We start from the raw sequence: 23,675 nt of genomic DNA on the forward strand, positions 1-23,675 counted from the left end.
CCATCTGTGTACTGCTTTGTGGATCTAAAGGCACTTGGTTTCTGTGGGCCAGCTCTTCCTAGCACCCTTGGAAGTTCACCAGAGACCTGTTGTAGGTTCTAGTCTAACTGATTCCAGACAGCTAGAGTCCTTTCTATTTAAGTATGACCCAGGGAAGTTTTGGTTTTTGGGAGGGGGGAGGAAAGCGTTCCCTAAAATGACAAGCAGCTAAGTCACAGCCCCTCACACACAGAAGGCGCAAGAACCATCAATGTGTATTCAATGTAACCCACAGATAAATCCCAATGCCCTTCAGGTGAACTAAAAGGCTGCACGTTTCCCAGACAGAACTGGGGGTTGCTTCACCAGGCAGCACAGTCACAGCGGGTGCGTGACCCTGATGACCCAGGCAAGCGTTGGCCCTGAAGTCAGTTCTCGACCTGGGCCCCCAGATGCCAGGGTCAGGTTTCTCAGTGTGAATTTGAGGAAGTTTGTAGCCAGAAAAGGATAAGTTTGGGAATGTCTTCCTTCCTTGAAGAGGCCAGCCAGCAATGTGAGCTGGCCCTGCCTGGAATGCCCACAAGCCTTTCTGACTTGGCCAAAGTACTGCTCAAACCAGCCCTGCACAAAGAATCGGAAGACGCTGGCGAATAGGATTCTTCTTCCTTGAAGAGCTGTCAGATCTTCTCTCCAGGTACTTTTTAGCTCTGGAACTGTTAAAAGCCTACCTGACTACTTAGTTCTGTCTGAAAAGCCCTCCCATAGCCCCTCAATGTTGACATTAGCCTCACCTGACTTTCAGATGTGAATTCAGTCAAATGGCCACACCTGAGGCTAAGTTCAAGGAAGCTCAGGATGGTTCTGAGGCAGTTATGAGAAGAAAATCCGGAGGCCTGAGAGCTTCCAGCAGCCCAGGGTCTCAGTCAAGAGTCTGGATGGTAACTGTCTCTGGTATAAGGCAGACCCAAGGCTTTTTGGGGATGGCTCTGCTCCAAACTGGTTGCAGGGCTGTCAAGATTTCAAAGGTCCTGCTCGTTCTGATGCGAAGGCTCTAAGGACTCTATGGAGGATACTGGGGCCTAGTGATAATTTTTTCAAGGTCAGAGAAAGGCTACAGTGCATCGTTAGGCTATGGGCAGAGAACTGGAGCTCCCGGGGTCACAGTCAGGGCTATTTTTTCTAGCTTACCTATGGTCCACTCTTGGGTGGACATACGTCATGCTGCTAAGAGTCATCTGTGCTTTATTGTGAGGCAGTTTAGATTTCCTCAGTCTGACCTCCAGGAGTCTGGTTAGTGGGAAAGAAGATAGAGGGCCCAGAGCACCAAGGACCAGCCTGTGCGTAGGTGCCAGAGCAGGAGGTCCTGGCTAAGCAAGGAGCACCTGGTGCTAGATGAAGAATCGAGGTGGACTGTGTCTGTGTGAGTGCTTAGAGAACCCTGGCCCCGCTTTTCCTTGAAACCGTGTGACTCGGAGACATTTTACTCACCGCCCAAAACAAAATTCCCAGCCATACTTGGAAAGGCTACGTATAAACACACATTTTACTTATTTATGTTAGTTTAAATATACTATCTAGAGAATAAAAATACAAATAGAAGTAATAGAGGATAGGTGTTACTATTCACTGTCGAAACTACTGATACTTCAGGTAACTGTCACTCAACTTCTGTAAGCTGAAGCAGAAACGAAAAGGGGACTCCAAAACTTGGCCAGCCTGCGGCCGTTCACTAGCTTCTCTTAAGAGTTAGTGCCAGACGGGATGGCTAGCTAATGGCTTTCCTAGCTGCACTGAGAAGAGCAAGGAGGGTAAATGGGAAGAAAAAAACAATGACTTGGAAAATGAGATGCAGGGAAAGGAAACAGGATTAAGTTAGGTGGTATTTAGAGAGTCCTCTCCCCTTTTCAAGCTTTTATAATACTTGTTTTCAAAATTAAGTGGGTCAAGAAACACCTACAGGTATAAAGTGAGCATTTACATCATAAACTACTGATTCCTAGTTAGTTAAAAATGCCGAGCTGCGCTTCCCTGGTGGCGCAGTGGTTGAGAGTCCGCCTGCCGATGCAGGGGACACGGGTTCGTGCCCCGGTCCGGGAAGATCCCACATGCCACGGAGCGGCTAGGCCCATGAGCCATGGCCGCTGAGCCTGCGCATCTGGAGCCTGTGCTCTGCAACGGGAGAGGCCACAGCAGTAAGAGGCCCGTGTACTGAAAAAAAAAAAATGCCGAGCTGATTTCTTGAGTTAACAGTCTAATAAATTCAAGGACTGGGTCTCTTGTAGCTTTTATTTTTGATGTGTCAATATCTGGGCTTTGGTTTCTGAAATTAGGTTTCATAATTTATTTGTAATAACTTATAAAAACTGGACCTCACATCAAAAAAACAAAAGATACTTAAAATGGTGAAAGATTTAACACACATTAAATTAACACACATTTAAGTTTCCTCAAATGCTTTACATAAAATTTCAATCATTAAATGTCTAGTGAGTTCTATGCACAGGCAATGTAATAGCAGCTAGAAATAAAAAGAATTAAAAAAAAGAAAAAAGACCATGACACCATCCCTCCTAACTCACAAAGGAGCTTGAGGTCCAGCAGAGAAAGTAAGCAATTACAGCTCTTAACAGAGCGCCTGGTACACGGAATACGCGCAACAGGTGCAGAATAAATGGCCTGGAGCAAAGGCTCTAAGGTACGCAGAGGGTGCAACCGGAGCCCAGAGGAGGAAACCAGAGGGTGTGAGGGAGGGGAGCGGAGGCGAGGCTGCCTGCCAGCATCACTACGGGCTCAGCGCACAAGGTCTTCTGCCTGAATACATGATACACGAAGTCAGAATTTTTAAATTCCAAATATCTCTGTATTTTCTTTGATTGATACTGTATATTCTGACATTTACCCACCTGTCTATTTTTCCTTTCAGCTAATGCCTGCACAGATGAAGTTGACATCTGATCCTTCATGTCCTAATGAGATAAATAGAACACCAGAAAACAAATGAACATCCTTAAACAAAATCATGGTTAATATTTTGCACACTAGCAAAATATGCATAATTTATTACTAATTTTTAAACAAAAATACAGCATTCTTTGACTTCTATTTTCAGTCTCAAAAATAAAGGAAATAAAGAGAAGGACATGCCCTTAAAAAGAAGTAACCTGGATACTAAATTTAAATATGAGGAAAGAGAAAGTACTTCCTGGGTACCTACCATAGGCCGGAAACACTGTTAAACATGTACACATATGATCACTGACTTTCCACAATGCCCCTGTGAAGCTGGTATTACCTTCATGTTACAATTGAGGACACTAAGATCTAGAAAGACTAAGATACTTTCTCAAGGTCACATAGCCAGTAAATGGCAACCCTGAGGTATACAAACAAAAGCTGTGTTCAAGGGCTAGCATCTTTAAGTATAATACATGTAAAAAAAACCATGCACTTTATGATAAAGTATATTTACCATTACATGCCAGAGAATATTTTCAAATAGTGATAAACAGGTAACGTATTTTATTTGAGTTGCGTTCATGTGAAGTATAGACTATTTCTAACACCAGTATTTTCCAGAGTGGTATCAAAAATAATTTTGTATGCAAAGAAAAATGAATTACTTAATCTAAAAACACTTGGGGATTCCCTGGTGGTGCAGTGGTTAAGAATCCACCTGCCAATACAGGGGACACAGGTTCGAGCCCTGGTCCAGGAAGATCCCACATGCCACGGAGCAACTAAGCCCGAGTGCCACAACTACTGAGCCTGCGCTCTAGAACCCGTGAGCCACAACTGCTGAGCCCATGTGCCACAACTACTGAAGCTGTGTGCCGCAACTACTGAAGCTGTGTGCCTAGAGCCCATGCTCCACAACAAGAGAAGCCACCACAATGAGAAGCCCGCGCACCACAACGAAGAGTAGTCCCCGCTCACTGCGACTAGAGAAAGCCCGCGTGCAGCAACAAAGACCCAATGCAGCCAAAAATTTTAAAAATAAAACACTTTATTAAATATGAGCCATTTGCATCATATTTAACTACAACCCAATATACTTTAAAATAATTTCAGCTGAGTACATGATTATTATAATACAATTTTTCTTGAAAAAAAAAAAGGATGCCAAAATACTTTATAATTTCCTGTTGGCAAGCAGGCTATTTTAGAGGTGCAAATGTTGAAGTATTAGGCTTTAAAAAACTTCTTCCAAGACCCACGACAAGTGAATGGTAGATGAGACAGTGCCACAGCTTTCCGGATTCCTACTATGAGAAGTCTGAATGACAACCACCTTGCTGCAACCTTCAAACTGCCTGATCCCTCGCTCAGCAAATACCGACTGATGCCCAGCGTGTGCCAGAGCACAGCAGTGACGATACAGACAGTGTCCTTGCCTGACGGAGTTCACATCATGGTGGACAAGAGGCAAACAGCAGTCACACACACACTTCAACAGGATGACGTGCATTTGGGGAAGGAAGGGAGTCAACGGGGCTGAAATCCAGTGGGTGAACGCCACTTTAGAAAGATGGGGGTGACACTTGATCGAGACCTGAGGGCCGAGAATGAGCCCACCACAGAAAGAGCAAGGGCAGAGAATTCCAGGCAGAGGAAACAGCAAGCACAAAAGCCTGGAGGCAGGAAAGGCTCAATGCTTTAGCTTTTGAGAAGGAAGGCCCGATTGTCTGAAGGAGCCACTGTGTGCTGGGTGTCGGAGGGAGGATGTAAGACACGTCTGGCCAAAACACGCAGGGCCTTCAGGCTGCTTAGATTTTATTCCGAGGCAGTGGTTGGCAAACTTCTTCTGTAAAGGAGTAGATATTAAATATTCAGCCTTTGTCAGATTTTTTTTTTTAACCACCCTTTAAAAAAGGTAAAACCATTCTTAGATCTCATAGGCCAGAGACTGCAGGCCCCTGCTCTAAGGCAATGGAAAGCCCCTAAAATATTTTGAGCAGGGCCATGGAGTATTCTGGTTCATGTTTTAAAAGATCACTTTGGTTATTCTGTGGGAAAAATGTTGGCAATTAAGCAAAGCAGAAGTAAAGAGATCATCTTACTGCCACACATTAAAGTACTGCCCACGATGGGAAAGGTGCCTCTAGGAACAAGTGCCCTGACGTTGGAGGCCTTCAACAAGAGGGTATGTGAGCCCTTGGAAATGACACTGGGCAAGTAGGGTGTCGTTCACCCACTGGATTTCTGAGGGTGCTCTACCTGGGGTCTGGCTGACCCATAAATTCTAAATTTTATCTGTTCACAAACCTCAAAAGAAAAAAAAAAAAATATATATATATATATATATATATATATATATATATATATATATATATATATAAAGCCACCCACAGAAACTGAGAAAAATTTACTTAGTAAAAAAAGTATTCACCATAAAAATGGAGGTATTGGTACACTTAAAACAAGGGAAACTTAGTGATATAAGCCATGTTTCTTAAATGTTTGAGATCTACCTGAGTCAGTCACCTGAGGTGCTGTTAAAAATGCAGGTCCCTGGACCCCACCCAGCCCTACTAAGTCAGACTCTAAGAACAGTTTAACAAGTCTCCCAGGTGAGAAACTGTTCGAGAAGCTTCGATCCCCACAAATTCTAGAAGCCTTCAAAGGAGACCATTATGCTGTTATCTCCTGGACTGCAGGATTCCTTTTCTAATTATCAATTAAATTGGAGTTTAAGATGATATTCTGATATTCAAACAATATGAATAGTACAATCCCATTTATTTAATATATATTAATAACTACACAAAGCAAATATCTGAATTGTTCACTGGTGGGATAATATATGCTTTTTTTAAATGCATTTAATACATTTTACAGTAGCCTTTTAAAAAATAATGAACATTACTTGCATAATAAAAATATCAGCCCACATGTATGGAAAAAGTGACTTTGAAGTTCCAGTTGAACTTTGAACACTGTCTGTAGAATGTGCTTTTGCTGTTAGAAGGTAGGACAGTGAGGGGGGCAGTAATGACTGTAAAAGCACACAAGGGGGCTTCTGGGGGGTGCTGGGAATGCTCTGGAATGCTTCTGGGTCTGCTTCCATGGTTGGGATCAGTTTATAAACTCTTTAAACTGTATATTTGGGGTGCATGCACTTTTCTGTACTATTATAGCTTAATAAAAATGTTTAAAAGAAAACTACTGCTCTTGAACAATGGCTGGAAGGTAAACTAGACCAACCCTTTGAAAATAAATTTGGCATTTTGCATTAAGAGCTTTGATATTTGTAACAAATATCCACTGCCTTGACCCAGTAATTCTAATAGGACTTATTTTAAGGAAATGATAGAAAATATAAACTGAAACAGATATGCAAAGATGTAAACTGCAGTGTTATTTACAATATGAAAGAAAAGTAGAAATAAGCATCATATCCAAACAAGGGAATAGTAACTTACGGTAAACCTATACACAATGTAATATCGTGCACTAGACATTACACTTAGAAAGAGTTCGGTGAACAGACAATTCACAGAAAAACACAAATGATCAAACATGAAAAGATGCACTAACCCATTAATAATCAAAGAAGTGCAAGTTAAGAGATATTTTTCCCAGTTAGATTGGGAAAGATGAAAAAGATGAACACTACTTAGTGTTGATATAGGTATTAAGGAACACGGAATCTGCACTCTGCTTTTAGAAATATCATTGATAAGGTCTCTTTGCAAGATACTTTGAAAATATTAACCAATGTGCATTTTCATTGAACTTTTTAGTACTTAAATATTCAGGGTATGCTCACAAAGATGGTTCCTGAAGTATGATTTACAATTGCCAAAAATTAACAACCACCTAATATCTACCAATAGGGTCAATGATCAAACAGATCATAATAGAACCAGGTTAGAGAAGAGGTTGAGAGCATAGTCTTTCATGTCAAAGACCTGGGTTCAAGCTTAGTTACGCTTTTTAGTAACTATGCAAAGTTGTGCAAATTACTCAATTTTTCTAAGTGCCTGTTTCTTCTGTATAATATTTTATAGGGTCATTGTGGGGACTGATAAAGTATGCAACCATTAAAAAGGATAATCTAAATCTACTCTATCCAATAACTATTAGCCAATTACGGTTACGTATTGAGATCATGAAATGAAGCCAGTGTAACTGAGGAATTAAATTTTTAATTTTATTTAATTTTAATTAATTTGGATTTAAATTCAATTACTGGAAAACTTTCACATGTCTGGAAAATACATGGTGTGCAAATCAACCTTTTCAACTGTATTATAAACTCTAAATGCGATGAAGTATCCCCAATGAAAAGTTCACTTCTGAATTGACATATCCTTAAGCGTAAAATATATGCCAGACTTAGAAGTTTTAGTAAAAAAAAGTTTTAAAAATTTAACAAAAAATCTCTATTACTTTTATATTGATTATATGTTTAAATAATAATCTTCTGGATATACTAAGTTAAAAAATACATTAAATTCACTGTTTCTTTTTACTTTTAAAATATGACTACTAGAAAATTAAAGATAGCTTGCATTTTAGTATTTCTATTGGACAGCACTGGTCTAGATATATCTGTACTGACATAAGACTATGTCCACAATATTTTTTCATAGAAAAAAATTACAGACTAATGTCATTTCTTTTAAAAGTGTACTTCAATGTCTACAAAATGGCTAGAAAAAATACTTAAAATTGTGATTTTTTTTTTAGGGAGTGGAATTACAGAATGGAGGGACATTTCACCTTTCTTAATCAAAATTATCTGCATTTTAAAAATAGTATGAATTACTTTTAATTTTAAAAATTAAAATAAAAAATGCTTATGACTGCATAATAGTATGATCACAACTACGTAAAAAACACAACAAAAATAAAAAAAAACACAACAAAGTTTTGTGTTTACGTTTCTTATTTTGAGTTTAGGTTTTTCTATTTTTTCCTCTTGTAAAATTTTTCTAATTTTCTTTGAAATGAGCACGCGTTACTTTAATGAAATACACGGTTTAAAGTTCCAGTTTAAAAATTTTCTGTTTAATAAAATATGTGTGTGGGGGTATATGTTAGCTCTGATGGTCAGTGAACTCAACAGCTGTGTGGTACGCATCCTGTTTGGGGCCATGGCAGATGGTAAAGAGCTATGGCCTTCACTTTCAGGATGGTACTTTTTTTATGTAGTGTAAAAGTTGCCAGATACCATACCACAGATTACCTTCTTATTAGGATATGGAATTTTAAACTATGTCACTAAACAGTTTTGAGCATTTTTTAACCACCTGTCATGCCAAAAACATAATTACTCATCTTTTTTTTTTAAAAAAAAAAAACAGTTATTTGTTGTTGTTTTGGCCACACTGTGGGTAGTTCCCCGACCAGGGATCGAACCCGGGCCCTTGGCAGTGACAGCGTGGAGTCCTAACCACTGGACCGCCAGGGAATTTCCTCATCTTCTTTCTAATACAAGAAGTTTAGAACAAGCAGTCAAGACAGCAGTTAGCATCGATAAAAAATGGCTCACCTGCCAAAAGAACAACAACGGTCCCGGTTGTTTATGCTCCTGTTCCCATTTTATGCCATCTTCCAAGCTGAGTGAACGGCACACTGTAAATCCCAGTGCTTCCCACTCAGAGGAGTCCCATCCCAGTGTCATTTGTAACCACAGAGTACGACTCACCCTTTTTGATTAACCAAAGCCATTTCTATCTTGACTTATAACTGACTACCAACAATTCTTGGGTTTTAAGAGGTTGGATTTTGGGGAGGCGGTGCTATAGTTCTGACTGCCTTTGAAAGTTTAAACAAAGTTGGAGAATGTTAGTGAGGATCATTTAATTGATAAAACTGAGATCCAGAGAGGCTAAATGACTTGCCACGCTGAAAATGTATTAAGGTCTCAGCTGAGCCTAGAACTCAGGTCTCCTCACCTCTCTCACTGTTCTGCCATTCACTGCAAAACCTTTCACTACTAAATTAACCCCACGTCACTTCTGCAATAGATTTCCATAACACGAACATCTCACAAGCGAAAACTCTGATGTATACGTGACTCCACAAATGTAAAAATGATGACCTCAAAAATACCAAGCTTATATAAACAAAAACAAGAATGTTTTGCTTTCTTTAGTAAAAACTGCCAGCAAAACTTAATAAAAACTGTACGAACTTAAAAGACGTTTTGAAAAACATATACAAAACTTTTTAAACAAAAATGACTTATTAAAACACAGTGGACATTGAGAAGATAAACAAAAGTAACTTATTAAAAAGCAAAAACAGTGGACGTTAATTGAGAACAAACACAAGAGAAAGATTTAGTTCTTCAGGTAGAACAGCAACAACAGATGTATAATGCCCTAAGACGGAGAAAGCACAATTGGCATACACTGTGGGTCAAAAGGTATTCCTTTAAGCAACTAAATGAAAACCCACTGATAATAGTAACAGGAGCTTACATAAACTTGTGATGTACAAATTCCTAATCTGGGCTTGGTCTTGTGTTTCATTTCCCCAAATTGCTAACTCCCTGATCCCACAATATCAGTGTCCTCCAAGTGGAACCCAGAGAGTTCTGGATACAAATACTGTTCAGCTGAATGCAATAATATTGAATCAACACAATGTTTTTAAAAAAAATCAAGTTAGCATCAATTACCACTTCTCTTCTACAAAACCTCAATTAGAATTTATTAAAATCAGATGAGCAAAAACTCAGTTAGGTACTATTAACCCATCACCAGCAAATAGTAACAGCTTTCAAAAAGGAGTCATAAATTAGAAGAATGATTAAAAACTCTAAAACATTCAGTTGGGTCACACAGTTGAGTATAGTTTAGATCTCAACTATAAAAGGACTGCAACATTATGAAGTATGGACTTGATTTAGAATACTTCTTTCAAAGAACATACTTCAAAAAGCTTTTCAATTATTATAAAATGAACTTTGGATTATACTTCCAATTATACCAACTCACTTAACTTTTACTATGTTGACCTCTGAATTTCAATTTGCAGAATTTACAAGTACTACCTTGCAGAAAAACAAATATAATGGTTAAAGTCAAGAATATACGCTTCACTGCAAGGCACCATTTAAATACCAACATCTACAGAAGTCATTTTCAGAAAAATCTATCACAAAAAATTTAAAAAGCACATACTACATTTATAAAATAAGGAGTTGGGAAATTATTTACCTTACCGAAAAAATACATCACCCAACAACAGGGCTTCCTTATCAGAATAGCCTCTGAACTGGCTAGAGACTAGGAGCGTCTAATCCAAATGTTCATCGTATAGATGGGGCACCTAGGTCCAAAAAGGTTACTGCCCCCATTACAATGTGGGTTTATTTCTAAACAATTTAGGTACATGGATACAGAAAGGCAACTAATGAGTAAAGGAACAAGAATATTTAAAGTGCAGTGATAACCTACCATCTGAAATAATTTCAAAAGGAAATCACATGACATGGAGTCTTTGGCAAGCACACACCAAGGTTCCCGCCTAAGATGACTCTTAAAAAGCCATATGTTAGCACTGGTATGATCCCAAGTCTTTTTATTCAAGGAAGCTGCTTTCTAGTACATATGTTAAAGACAGGTGGTTCTCCTACATCTAGTTATGCTAATCAACTGGCTTAGCCATATAGTTTCAAAATACAAACATATCTTAACGATACAAGATTTCACTTAAATGCTATTTTCTCTTAGGTTTTTTAAATAATAGGTTATTATCTAAATAATTTGAGACTGCAGATTTGTTCCCTTGGACTGATTTTTTACACGCTGATAGATGCTTACTTGCTCTGGATAACTCCCGAAAGGCTGTCAAGCCGTTGTATATGGAAATGTCAGTAAATGGGTTGCAAGAGTTCCAGAAGCAATTCAGATGGTGGAAGAGGCCGCCATCCAAACCCAGTAAGAGTACCCTTCACAATGCAAAGGGATTACCAATCAATCAGGAAAGCAAATGGTTTCTACAATAGCAGTTCTTCTTTTTGTCTAGAAATACAGTATACTAAGAAGTAAAGAGGAAAAAAGATAACTGCTTTGGAGGAATGAGAGGTATGGACAGGAAGATTACAGTAACCTTCCCAAAGCCAGCAGCCTACTCTCTCATTTTTGCTCTGAGAAAAAAGGCTGACCGATACTAAAAACAGATTTCTTTTCAATCAGAGAAATATGTAGAAAACTGGCATTTAATTCATATTAAAAAGGAGTTTCAGAGTTGACCTATTAGTTTAAATTAAAGGGAAGAGTTCAGAGAAGTCTGGCTATTTCTTGCACAAATTACACAGTAAGATCACATCCCTTACCCTGACGACTTGCCGAGTACTTGTGATGAAAGCTTTTCTTATACTCAATTCGGTTGCATCGAGGTTGAATTTCCTAGGATTTGCTTCGACTATGCGTGGGTCAAAAAGTCAAGGTAAAGCAATTTCATCATCGAAAACCTAACAACCAACATCATGTGAAACCACAGAATCTCTCACAGCAATAAAATCTGGCCCAGCGTTTCTGAACACATAGTCAACTTGGCACTAATCATTCTCAAACTTTCTCTGCCCACAGCCAGATGAGGATCCTTGTGCCCTGAGGCAGAGATGACCTGCCTGGGTTCACTGCAAACCCATGGGTGTCTGACCACAGCTGAGCTGGGCTCTTCCAGATGCCTGCCAGCACGTTTTTTGACTCCAGATCACCTTTCCCAGGACAGCTTTTGTCCTGGGAAACAGCAAGGTGTTTTCATTTGCCATTCCAACTCATTCCACTTCTGTCAAGAAGCTAACTCTGCTTCTTAACCTAGAGATCGAGGCTTCTTTTGTGAAGCTTTCCTGCTCTCCTCACCCCCAGCTTGGTTCTGCTGCCCCGTGTCACTCACATGGCTCTCTGTACTTATCTCTTATCATCTGCAAGTATACACTTGTGTCAATATTTGACTAATGTCTGTTTCTCCCGCCCCCAAGTCCCTCTATACTCCCACGGTAAATTCTACAAGGGCTGGTATAGTTTTGCTTATCAATCCAATCTCAGTAACTAACAAAATGTCCAGCACATAGCACACTCAATAACTATTGCTGAATGACGAGTATCTATTAAAACTTTTGTCCTCTTATCTCACAATTTCTCTATCTCCCCCAATCTTTTTCTCATCCCTCCTACCTCGAGGGAAGACATATCTCCCTGTAACTGTGCTTTTGATCCCACTCCCTCACATATTTTCTTCCACTAGTTTTAGAGAACACATTTGTCTTTTAATAATTTAAAAGGTGCCCCGGGGTCATTGTGATTAATAGAAATTATGGACTCCACATCCAGTCTGACTCCAGGGTCCAAGCTCAAAATCACTGCACTATGCCACCTTCACGTTGCAGGATTTGACTACTCTACCTTAGATTACTGGTCAACGATTTTAAGTGCGTCATGGTACGAATAAGGGCAACATCAATCAATGATAAAAGGCAATATCTAATCTATGTACTTGAGACATCTAGATGAAACTTGTCCATCTGTCTGCTTGCCTCATGTGGCACAGACACTGCAGAAAAGGATATTGATGGTTTCGTCAAGGTCCTCTAGATCCCATTCTATGCTCCGGAGGTTGTTTCTCAGCTCGTTGGTGGTCCAGTCGATTTCTTCCCTCGTGGCTGTGGATGGGTCCTGGAGGAGCTCTGTCCATCTCTGAAACAATCCCTGTGCAGTGTTGACTGCTTTCTGTACCTCTCTGTATTCAGGTGAAGGGAAAGGAGAGATATGAGACAGCATGTTCCACGAGCAACTTATAAGACTTAGGTGAACCTTTACGATCAGACACCATCCTCAGCAACCACCATTCCCCAAAGTGTTTTTAAGTCGTTACAGAAGGCTCTTCATGGACAAATATCAAAGTTCAAAACTTTAAAATAATAGGCTGAGTATTATATTCTCAGCTCATTTCAAAATAAAACAGCCTCTACTTAAGCAGCTATAATTACCAAGTCTGTTTGTGAAGGACAAAATTTAATTTTTCTAACGGACTGTCCTTAAAAGTAGTCTAAGAAGCTATAATATAAATTAACTAAAGGGCCGTTAACATTCACACATGTTGCCAGTTGGAGTGAAGTAATTTATATTCAGAAGAAAAGGTTCTAAAACAACTTTCCTTTTCCTGGGGAGGTTCGTGTGGAAGAGGGGTAAAAAAGGATAGAAGGAAAGGTTACTCTTACACAGCTAGTCTTTTAGAAGGCAACTATTTTAATCTGAGACATTTTAAAATCCAACATCTCATTAGAAGATTCCTAAACATTATTAGCTTTCAATTTATCTACTTTCCTGGATTAAGCAACTCTGTACAGCAGATTCGTGTGCTTCATGTTTCGGGAGTGAGACTAGGCCATAAGAGCGACGGCCTATTTTGCTTTCAGATTAGATACAGTCCAAGGTCTTAAAAACTCCTCGCCTGCCCCTGCCATTGGGCCAGTATCCACCATTTAAATATTATAATCTAACACTACCACATATAAAAGCCATAAAGGACTCATTTTATAATCATGGTCTCTTGTGTACAAAGATTATAACCTTCATGCTCCTAAACTAAGAGATCTGTTTTGATCCTTCTATGATTTCTTAACCAGTTCTTCTGGGTGTTCAATCAGTGTGTTCGTTACCTATTGCTTTAAAACAGAAATTGCACGCATCCTATTCCCTCGGACATTTCAAGTACCAGCGGAGACAGCACTAACAACATGAAGAAAGGTGACTTACAAAATCTTGGACTGTGAATACTGATGAGAGCTAAAAAGCTGAATGTTAAATAGAGAATACAGCCATTGGGACGAGCCAAATAAATCACTGAGCTACGCAGCCAACAATGAATCTACCAAGGCTATGTTCATAACCAGTTCACGGGTTAGGCAAGTCCCCTCATTTTTCCTCTCACATCAGTCTTATGCTTTTAGCGCCAAAGAGAAACTCTATTGAGACAAAAAGAAGAAGGACTAAGTAAGTGAGATGTCAATCTGCTATTTTTACTCTATACTGAGGTTTCTGGCTGATTTGGTAAAGAAAGAGGTATACATTTTGCCATAATATGAAGTACTTGGTTTATTTGTAAGTGTTGAATGTCCTCTATGACAACAGAAGACAGAGTTAAAAAGGTATCTAAAATGATATCTCATTCTAAAGAATATGAAAATTATCAGTTCTGTAAAGGAAATCTGAATTCCTTTTTGAGAACTAGAAGCCTCAGGCTAGGGTATACCACGTTCTCCACACCAGCAGACAACTAGGATGCCGGAATTAAACTCTGAAGCAGTGATCCATAAACTTTTTTGGTCTCAGGGCTCTTTTGCGCTTTTCAAAATTACTGAAGACTCCAAAGAACTCAGATTAATGTGGACTCTATCTGTTGCCACTCACTGTATTAGAAATTCAAACAGATATTTAAAAATATTTACCAATTAATCAAACATAATGATGAAATTATGATATGTTAATGTTTTCGCCAAAAATTTCTAAAACAACAATATTTAGTAAGAAGAGTGGCACTGATTCACATTTTTGCAAATCTCTTTAATATCTGGTTTAACAGTAGACAGGTGGATTCTCACATCTGCTTCTACATTCAGTCTGTTGACATACGTTTTGGTTGAAGTATATGATGGAAATCCAGCCTCATACAGATAGGTAGTTGGAAAAGGGAGGAGTATTTTAACAGTCTTTTCAGATAATTGTGGATATTCTTTCTTGACACAATACAAAAACTCAACAAGTGGCAGTTTCTTAAAGGTTAGCTGCAACGTGGAAGCTGAGACTGTACCAAAGACGTTGTATATTCTCATACATTACAACCCACTGCTCCATCCTGTATTGTGAAGGGATGTTCTACCCACATATGATTTTACAGCATCACGTACTGGTCATTTGTAAAGTATTAGTTTACTGAGCATCAAAGATTTTCCAAATGCTGACTCATTTCATTATACAATAACCAAAATCATATAATAATATCACCACCAATTCCATCAGAAAAACTTAACTACTGGGAATCTGTAAGATGATAGCAGTTGATACAAGCTTTCCAAAATTCTATTTTTTAAAAAAAGGCTCTAATTTCATCATCCACAAAAATACTGTCAGTTTTCTGAGAAGTGACAGGTTCACCTCATTCATTTTTGAGAAAATCTCAAGATAATTTTGAGATTTTTGAACATATGCAAATCTCAATAACCAGTTTGCGAGTCATTCTTTTAAGAATAAATAAGATTCTATGGAGGAAAAAACGAGCTATTTCAGCTCACAGCTGGATCACAGAAGTGCTTTCCCTGGAGTCACCATCTTAGCTCACAATACAGCCAAAGTGTTTCATGCACTCTCTCATTTCATCCCACAGAGTATTAAAATGTGTACTAAGGCCGAGAGAAAACATTTGTGCATTACATGTCTGATTAATGACTTGTATCTACAATATATTTTTTTTAAAAAAACTCTCAAAACTTAAGAAAACTCAATTTAAAAATGGACAAAAGATCTGAACAGTCACTTCACTAGAAGACGACATACAAATGACAACTAGCACATGAAAAGATGCCTAATATCATTAGTCATCAGAAAAATGCAAAGTAAATCCACAATGAGATACCACTACAAACTTAGAATGGCTTCACACAACTAACCAACCAATTGACAATGCCAAGTGCTGACCAGGTGGTGGAGTAACTGGAACTCTCATTCATTACTGGTAGAAATGCAAAACTGTACAGCTACTTTGGAAAACAGTGTGGCTGTTTCTTAAAATTAAACATACAGGGGCTTCCCTGGTGGCGCAGTGGTTAAGAATCCTCCTGCCAGTGCAGGGCACACAGGTTCAAGCCCTGGTCCGGGAAGATCCCACGTGCCATGGAGCAACTAAGCCCGTGCACCACAACTACTGAGCCTGCGCTCTAGAGCCCGTGAGCCACAACTACTGAAGCCCGCGCACCTAGAGCCCGTGCTCCACAACAAGAGAAGCCACCGCGATAAGAAGCCCACACACAGCAACAAAGAGTAGCCCCTGCTTGCAGCTACTGGAGAAGGCCCGCACGCAGCAACAAAGACCCAACGCAGCCAAAAATAAAATAAATTTATAAAAAACAAAAACAAAAAAAAATACAAAACATACACTTACCATTATGACCCAACAACCCCACTTCAAGGTGATACAAAAACACACAGGTTCATACAACAACCTGCAAATTCTTATAGTAGCTTTAGTCGTAACAGCCAAAAATTGAAAACAACCCGAATGTCCTTCAACTAAGGAATGGAAAACTGTGGTACATCTGAACAATGGAATACTACTCAGCAATAAAAAGAAACAAACCACAAATACATGCAACAATATGGACAAATCTCAAATGCATTATGCAAAATGTAAGAAGTTAGAAGGCCACACAACGTATGATTTCATTTCTGTAACATTCTGGAGAAGGCAGAACTATAGGGACAGAAAATAGATCAGTAGTTGCCAGATGCTGGGCATGGGGGAAGGGGGACACAGAAACTTTTAGGGGTGATGGATCTGTCCTGAAATTTATTTGTGGAGGTGGTCGCTACTGACCATACACATTTGTCAAATTTCACAGAAGTATACACTAAAAAGGGTCAATTTTACTGTAGGTAAATTATAACTTTTAAAAAAATGAGGAAAGGTGTTCTTGGGACTCAAGATTTGATAAATTTTTTTTTTTTTTTTTTTACTGTTTCATGAAGAACATTCTTGAAGGAATATGATTCTCATTTTTCTTTTCACTGTGAGGGAGGAATACAATGACTACTAGTACAGTTTGGTGCCACTGCCTTGATTTAGGCTACGGCACCAGCAGTTTGCACCATCAGTGTTATTGTCAAGATGATGGAAAAAAGCAAATAACATCTGAGTAGTATCATGCAAAGCAGTTTAAGCTGAGGGGCTCTTCTATGAAAGGATATTGAGACCCCCTTGGGATCCAAGGGCCACACTTTCAGACTCGAGGGGGAGGAGGGGCAGGTGGGTAGACTCAATTCTTGCAGCACAGAGTGAAATCAAGGAGTCCTTAAGCATGCAAGAACTTGTGCATGTCCTAAAGAAGAAATGAAAGAAATGGCAGGAATTAGAAAAATGCTGCAAAGCATTCCCAGGACAACATTCAAAACCCAACAGGCCTGGCCAGTGACCTGGCTTATTCCACTCTCAATCTCTTATTTTTCAAAGAGGTTTCATTTTTAGTTTTCATTTAATAGCACAGACATGAGAAAATCAAAGTAGTCTTAGTTTACATTTCTAAGACACGTTTTAAGGGATCACAAAGGTGGGAACCGTCAGGAATGGTTCAGATCTTGAAAAGCCAGAACACGCGGTATGTCAAGGAATCCTATCTTAAAAGCAACTAACAGGGTCCCTCAAAGTTTAAAACATCTCCCAATTTTTCTTCTTCCAATATCAACTCAGCATAGCATTACCCTGAAAAAGAAGGCATGAATGAAGAGAAAACGTGTGTCACAGACAAAACCTATTTTTAAGCCAAATATTAATGGTAACCAGAATATACCAAAGAACTTAGAATTTCTGAATAGTTTCAAGAAATACAAGACACAATGTAATAATGTACAAGACCCTACCTAGTGAGACAACCTGCTCAATTCAGAACTATTTGTAAATATCTGGGACTAAATATTTAGAATCACCTGTCATTCCAAGGAAACAGATGAATAGGACAGAGGAGTATATAACCACGACAGCTGTTTGATATTTGTGAGGGTTTCAGCAGAGAAGAGCTGGTGGAATTTTCTTCACCTACTTTCCCAGGAAAGGTAAGGGAGTTGTTTCTGCATGAATTGACTAGTTAGGCACTTCCCACACAGGCATGCCCAGCATCACCTACTCCATAGTTAGTGCTCACCACACAGTGAGCCCATGTGAGCATGCTGTGGGCAGCGCTGCAGCTGCCGACTCCTTAGTCAACAGTGATCCACTTTCATCTGTGCTCTCCAGAAAGGTCAAAATCACAAGATATTGCCTCTGTTTCCTGTAGAGTTAGGTGCAGCTCTTTTCAGGTTTTTCTTCCAAGTGCGTAATGGGAATGATTAAAGTCTGACACTCACAACTTTCTATGAGGGGTCATGTATACCTCGAATTTTTGGAGCTCTTCAGTTTAGCAATCTTCTTGGTAAATAATAATCTGCTCACAGACAGCTTTGGGTATCATGTCTGACACCATTTCACCAAAAACTTGCCAATTGCTTTCCTCGGAATTACAGGTTTAGCTCCTGACCCAGAGAAATCTTTCAGTCCACTGAAGGAGAGAGATGGCTATCTCCTACAACAGTCAAGCAGATGTTCTGCTCCTATATCTGTTGCAGATGCTTCCAAAGTCAGTTTTGTCTTACACGTTTCATGAGTAACAAGAGTCACAGCATTGGAAATACTACAGATGAGCCTCTTTCCCTTGCTGTCCACCAAACGGCCCATCAAAATGATGGGACCCATCATATCCTCATGGATATGAACTCCTTATGACCACCAGAATGAAGGTCCTTCACTGCAAGCCATGCCAGTGCCCATGGGACCACCTGTAACACAGAGCTTCTTTCCCAGTAAGCAACTGTCAAAAATGAAAACACAGTCCACATCTTTGAAGAATGTATCTTTCAGGCAAAAATAAAGCTTTCATCTAAGCTTTCAAAACCAGATTCTTCCATTCCTTATAAATAAAGAGTTGACACTGGCAGGACTAACCAATCCAGTTTTGTTTTTTGCCACGCCATGTGGCATGTGAGATCTTAGTTCCCCGACCAGGAATCGAACCCGCATCCCCTGCATTGGAAGCACGAAATCTTAACCACTGGACCACCACGGAAGTCCCCCAGTTTGTTTGGTTTTTTTTTGCGGTACGCAGGCCTCTCACTGTTGTGGCCTCTCCCGTTGCGGAGCACAGGCTCCGGACGCGCAGGCTCAGCGGCCATGACTCACGGGCCCAGCCGCTCCGCGGCATGTGGGATCCTCCCAGACCAGGGCATGAACCCGTGTCCCGTGCATCGGCAGGTGGACTCTCAACCACTTCACCAGGGAAGCCCCCCCAGTTTGTTTTTGAAGCCAGCCCAGCACTAACCCCTGGTCACTGCTAGTTGAGCCCCTGCCATATAACATTCCAGTCTGTTCCACCATGGTAAAAGGCTCACCATCCCAACCAACCCTTAGGGCTTCAGGCAATACATCCAGGTGTCCATAAAATAATTTCTTATCTGGATCTCACTAAATTTGTTGGTAAGATGGGAGGAAGAAGTATTTTAGCCATTAGGGAGCTTTTGTTTCCCGGAATCTGTCATTCAATTGGGCCAACGAATTGCAGGATAACCATAGCTGCAGCCTCCATCAGCCTTTTGATTTCTCCTTTCTTCTCTGACCCTGCTAATCGGCTCTGAACTGGCATCCATTCCAGTTACTGTGGTTGTATAACAGTTACCCCAAAACTTAATGGCATCAAATGACCATTTCTTATGGGGAGTCTGTGGGTCAGGAATTCATGCCGAACGCAGAAGAGACGGCTTGTCCCCGCTCCACAATGTCTGGGGCCTCAGCTGAAAGACTGCCAGGCTGGGGCCGCAGAAGCAGGTGCTCCTCGGTAGCATCTCTGTGTCTGCGTAGTCTCTCCACGTGCGTGCTCCAGCAGAGTGGCTTCAGTAGAGCTGGACTTGTGTCCCAAGTCAGAAAGATGCAGGTGAAAGCTGAATTGGTTGGTTGTCTTTTGTGACGAAAGCTTCAGGAGTCAAGCAGTGTCATTTCTGCCTCACTCTGTCAGTCGAGGCAGTTACAAAGGTCTGCCTGGGTTCAAAGAAAAGGAATGAGGACCCCAGCTTGATAGAAGAATGCCAGCTTCACAAGTTAAGAAAAGCAAATAGGACAGGATGTATATTGGGGTGGCCACCTTTGGAAAAACACAATAAGCCACAACACCTATACCTGGGGCAGCACCCATCCTGCATGTCTCTTTACAGTGGGGTCCCTGTTTCATCAACACCCTGAGAGGCTAGTGAAGGCAGATGGTTTCCACTCTACTAATGAAACCTGAAAAATCTAGGCTGGGCAAACCTCTGCAACCCTGTCACCCTTCTACCCCATATCCCACCAACCTGTTCTACCACCAACCCCTTGGGCTAGGTGAGAAGCTCTTTTTACTGCTTGACTTCCACACTCACATCGTTTGTATTTAAGGGGAAAAACACACACACCTGCACTTGACCTTACTGCCATTTCCAAATTCAACTTCACTGTGATAATATCTTTCGCAATAATTCTCCTGGAGGGAAAAAAAAGAGTCTTCACTTAGTTTCCTACAGTTATATATAATTTTGACCTCAACTTGCTGCTGCTTCCACAATGCCCCTGGGATACCACTACTGCCACCAATGACACTGCAGGTCAAAGTCATGGGTGACTTGAACTCGTCCTCATTTCCAGTGTACTTGACACCACAGCCTATTTTCTTGAAACTCTCACTTCCTTGTTTTTGTGACATTGTGCTCTTCTAGCTTCTACTAATTTTCTCTTTCCTCTTCCTCCACTTGGTCCCAGTATTTCTCAGCACTATTTTTATAGCTTCTAGGTGCTCACCAATACTAGCAGGTTCAAAAGATTCCTTGAAGCTGAGGACTCCCCACTGCATTTCCAACCCTAACCTCTCACCCAGGACTAATTCCTAAATTTTTAGCTGCCTACAGAATCATTCCATTTGCCTAAAACCAAAGCAATCGTAGCCTCCCTACAAAACAGTAAATATTCATACAACAAAATGAAACAGAAAAAAAAAAGCTTCCTTCTCTAACTTCCTCATTTTAGTCAACAGGGACACTATTTTCCAAGATTTGATACTTGTCTAGACAAGCATCATCTTTGACTCTTCCTCTTACTTCTCACCTTGCACAACCTCTACTTAAGTTGCATCACTGGATTTTAGATCTAGAAGGAACTTTCACGATAACTAGTCTGCACTCATTAAACAAATAAGAGAACGGGGGCTCAGACTTCTTGTCTTCTGGCCTCTAGTTCTGCTGACCCAGAGCATGAGGGGTCTTCCGGTACCTATTCAATCCCATCTCTGCAAAGGCTCCAGACAAATCTATTTTCTTTGTGGAATCAGAAGACCTGGGTTTGAGCCCTCAGAAGTTGTTTGACCATAGGCAAGTGCATAGTAACTGCTAGTTAAAACCACCTCCTGATTAAGAATTTACGATAGGAAACATTAACTTTAAACTTCTCAGCTGGGTATTCCACGCCTCCTCCACCCCAAAACTGGCCGATTTTAATCTCCAACCTGATTTCTCACTGAAACAAAATCTGTTTCACTTGGCAGGTCTTCTTCTCATCCTCCCTTTCCTCATTCCTGGCTCTACTTTCACTCACTGCTTCCCCAGCTGGAAGAGTCCTTACACCTCTGCAAATGAAAAGCAGACATTTCCTTCAAGGCCCAGATTGAGGCCCTACTTGCTTCACTAAAGTGTCACTGACCAACATTCCCCCTGGGGGTCTTTCCAAGTTTTTTCAGTCTCCACAGTATCTCAGCTCTATTCCAAACTCTTACACGCAAAGTATATTGTCTTTCACCTACACTGTTTCACATATCTGCACAGTGTTCTCCAAACCAGACTATAATTTCAGGAGCCAAATAGAGTTATTAGGCATTCAATAAATGCCTAATTCAATATAACAAATGTCTGCAAAGTGGTTTTTACAGTGAAACATCTGATTGGGGAATTCCCTGATGGTACAGTGGTCAGGACTCCGCGCTCTCACTGCTGAGGACCCGGGTTCGATTCCTGGTCAGGGAACTAAGATCCCATGAGCCACACAGCACAGCCAAAAAAAAAAAAAAAAGAAAGAAACATGTGGTTGATTTTTAAAAAGTAGAAAATGAGACCTGACTTACATTCAATTTTACTGGATAAAATTACTCGCTAAATAAGGATAATTTTTTCACAGTGACTATACCAATAAACAGTTTTTTCAACAGTGTGACTAAAATGCACAATGCTTGCCTTCAAGGAGCTCATAATCTAGTGTTTAAAAGGCTGTACACACAGACCAGAGATGGTTAGAGAATAATACAATGTAACATACACTATCTTGCTCATCTGCTTACTTACGCCTTTATTTCAACACAGATCTACAGCTAAGAATCTGGAAATAAAACTGTCCTTGTTCGGGCACACAACACCTCCAAATCAGCAAAATATTAAAGAACCACAACATTCATGCCTTTTACCTATAGGAGAGGCTCACTTGGTACCAAAGTACTCTCATATTCCACCACTCAATTTCTTAGTGGCTTATTCTGATTAGAAGTTGCAAACAAGAGAGGGAAAAAAACTACAGAACCCAAAACTCAATGTGGGCTCACTCATCAAACAAATACTATGTAACACCTACTGAACATAATGATGAAAACAACATGATTCAAATATGGTATGTTTCACCTAGCAAATTAATTAAGATTTCTTAAAAGGAGACTCAGTACAGGCAAGGGGTCAAGGGAAATGGGCCCATCAAACTTTTGGGGGTTGGGGTAGTGAGTCGAGTGGAGTTAGGGGTGTATCCTAGAGGGCAATTTGGCAACATGCATCAGAAGCTCTGAAAATGTGCACCCCCTCTAAATTAGCAAACCTGCTACAGGACTACAGGCTATGGAAATAATCAGGAGCAGCAATGAAGACCTGTGACAAGCAGGCTTGCCACTATATTAACTGTAACCGTGAAAAATTTAGGTACAAAATAAACCTTGTCCTGGGTGATAAGTTATATCACATTTATATAACAAAATACAATACAGTGATTAAAAAGCCTCCCCACCAAAAGCATTTTAAGGATATAAAAAAATACAGATGAAAAGATTTAAGACAGTATGATCACAATTTCTTAATGATTAATAACAACAATAATACCCATTTATATAAATCCTGGCCTTTCCAATTACAGGCTTATGAATTGTAAGTTTGTTTTTTTTTTACTCTCTAAGTTTCATTTTCTCCATTTGTAAGATGATAATAATACTAGTACCTACTTCATAAGGATTAAAAAGACAATCCCTGTCATGTTCTCAGGACAGTGACTGATATATTTATATCAAAAAAAAAAAGAGATCAAAAACTGATGGATAGTATTACATAAAACTGTTAATAGAAACAGATTAAAAAAACACCAAAATTGTAACTATTTCTGGATGGTGGTATTTCAATGAATTTTTAATCCTTTTTTATATTTTTACTTCCTAAGTTTTCTAAAATGAGCATATATCACTTTAAATGTTACTCCAAAAAAAAAAAAACCAGTAAGACATGGTCTTTCCTCTCAGAAAGGGCAGCCTGTTTGGATGGAGACATATATAGACAGTTAAAAGAGAATGTTTACTGAGCACTTGATACATACTCCAAACTGTGCTGAGGCAACTTACATGCATTAACTCATTTAATCCTCATAACCAATAAAGCAGGCATTGTTAAGCCAATTTTGTACATAAAGAAACAGGTTCAGAGAGGATAACTAATGTGCCAAAACTTACACCAAGTAATTGACAGAAGTGAGATCCCAACCTTGGGTCAGCTTGATTAACAAAGCTCAGTTCTTTCACCAAACCTCACTGCCTCCGGAAGTCAAATAAAAAGAAAAATTACACCCAGAACATGCATTTCCTTTCCCTTTACGCCCAGCTTTGTTCTTCTTACAGAAGTTAT

The 23,675-nt window shown here is 39.8% G+C and overlaps 1 protein-coding gene and 1 non-coding gene across 4 annotated transcripts in view; one reads left to right on the forward strand and one right to left on the reverse strand.

The window, feature by feature from the left end:
• The window catches only part of STX6 (syntaxin 6), a 45,156-nt gene that overhangs the window by 15,565 nt on the left and 5,916 nt on the right, over positions 1–23,675 (reverse strand). For all 3 annotated transcript variants that reach the window (XM_060035040.1, XM_060035031.1, XM_060035024.1), the window contains exons 2-4: positions 12,509–12,678; positions 11,270–11,364; positions 2,883–2,945 (exon numbers count right to left, since the gene is read on the reverse strand). In XM_060035040.1, coding sequence (XP_059891023.1) covers positions 2,883–2,945; positions 11,270–11,364; positions 12,509–12,678 — 328 coding nt within the window. The remainder of the gene's footprint in view (positions 1–2,882; positions 2,946–11,269; positions 11,365–12,508; positions 12,679–23,675) is intronic.
• On the forward strand, positions 21,704–21,776 carry TRNAE-CUC (transfer RNA glutamic acid (anticodon CUC)). The gene has a single exon. It is a non-coding gene; the product is annotated as a tRNA-Glu (tRNA).

Source organism: Delphinus delphis, chromosome 1 (genome assembly GCF_949987515.2).
Source record: "Delphinus delphis chromosome 1, mDelDel1.2, whole genome shotgun sequence".
Taxonomy (NCBI): Eukaryota; Metazoa; Chordata; class Mammalia; order Artiodactyla; family Delphinidae; genus Delphinus; species Delphinus delphis.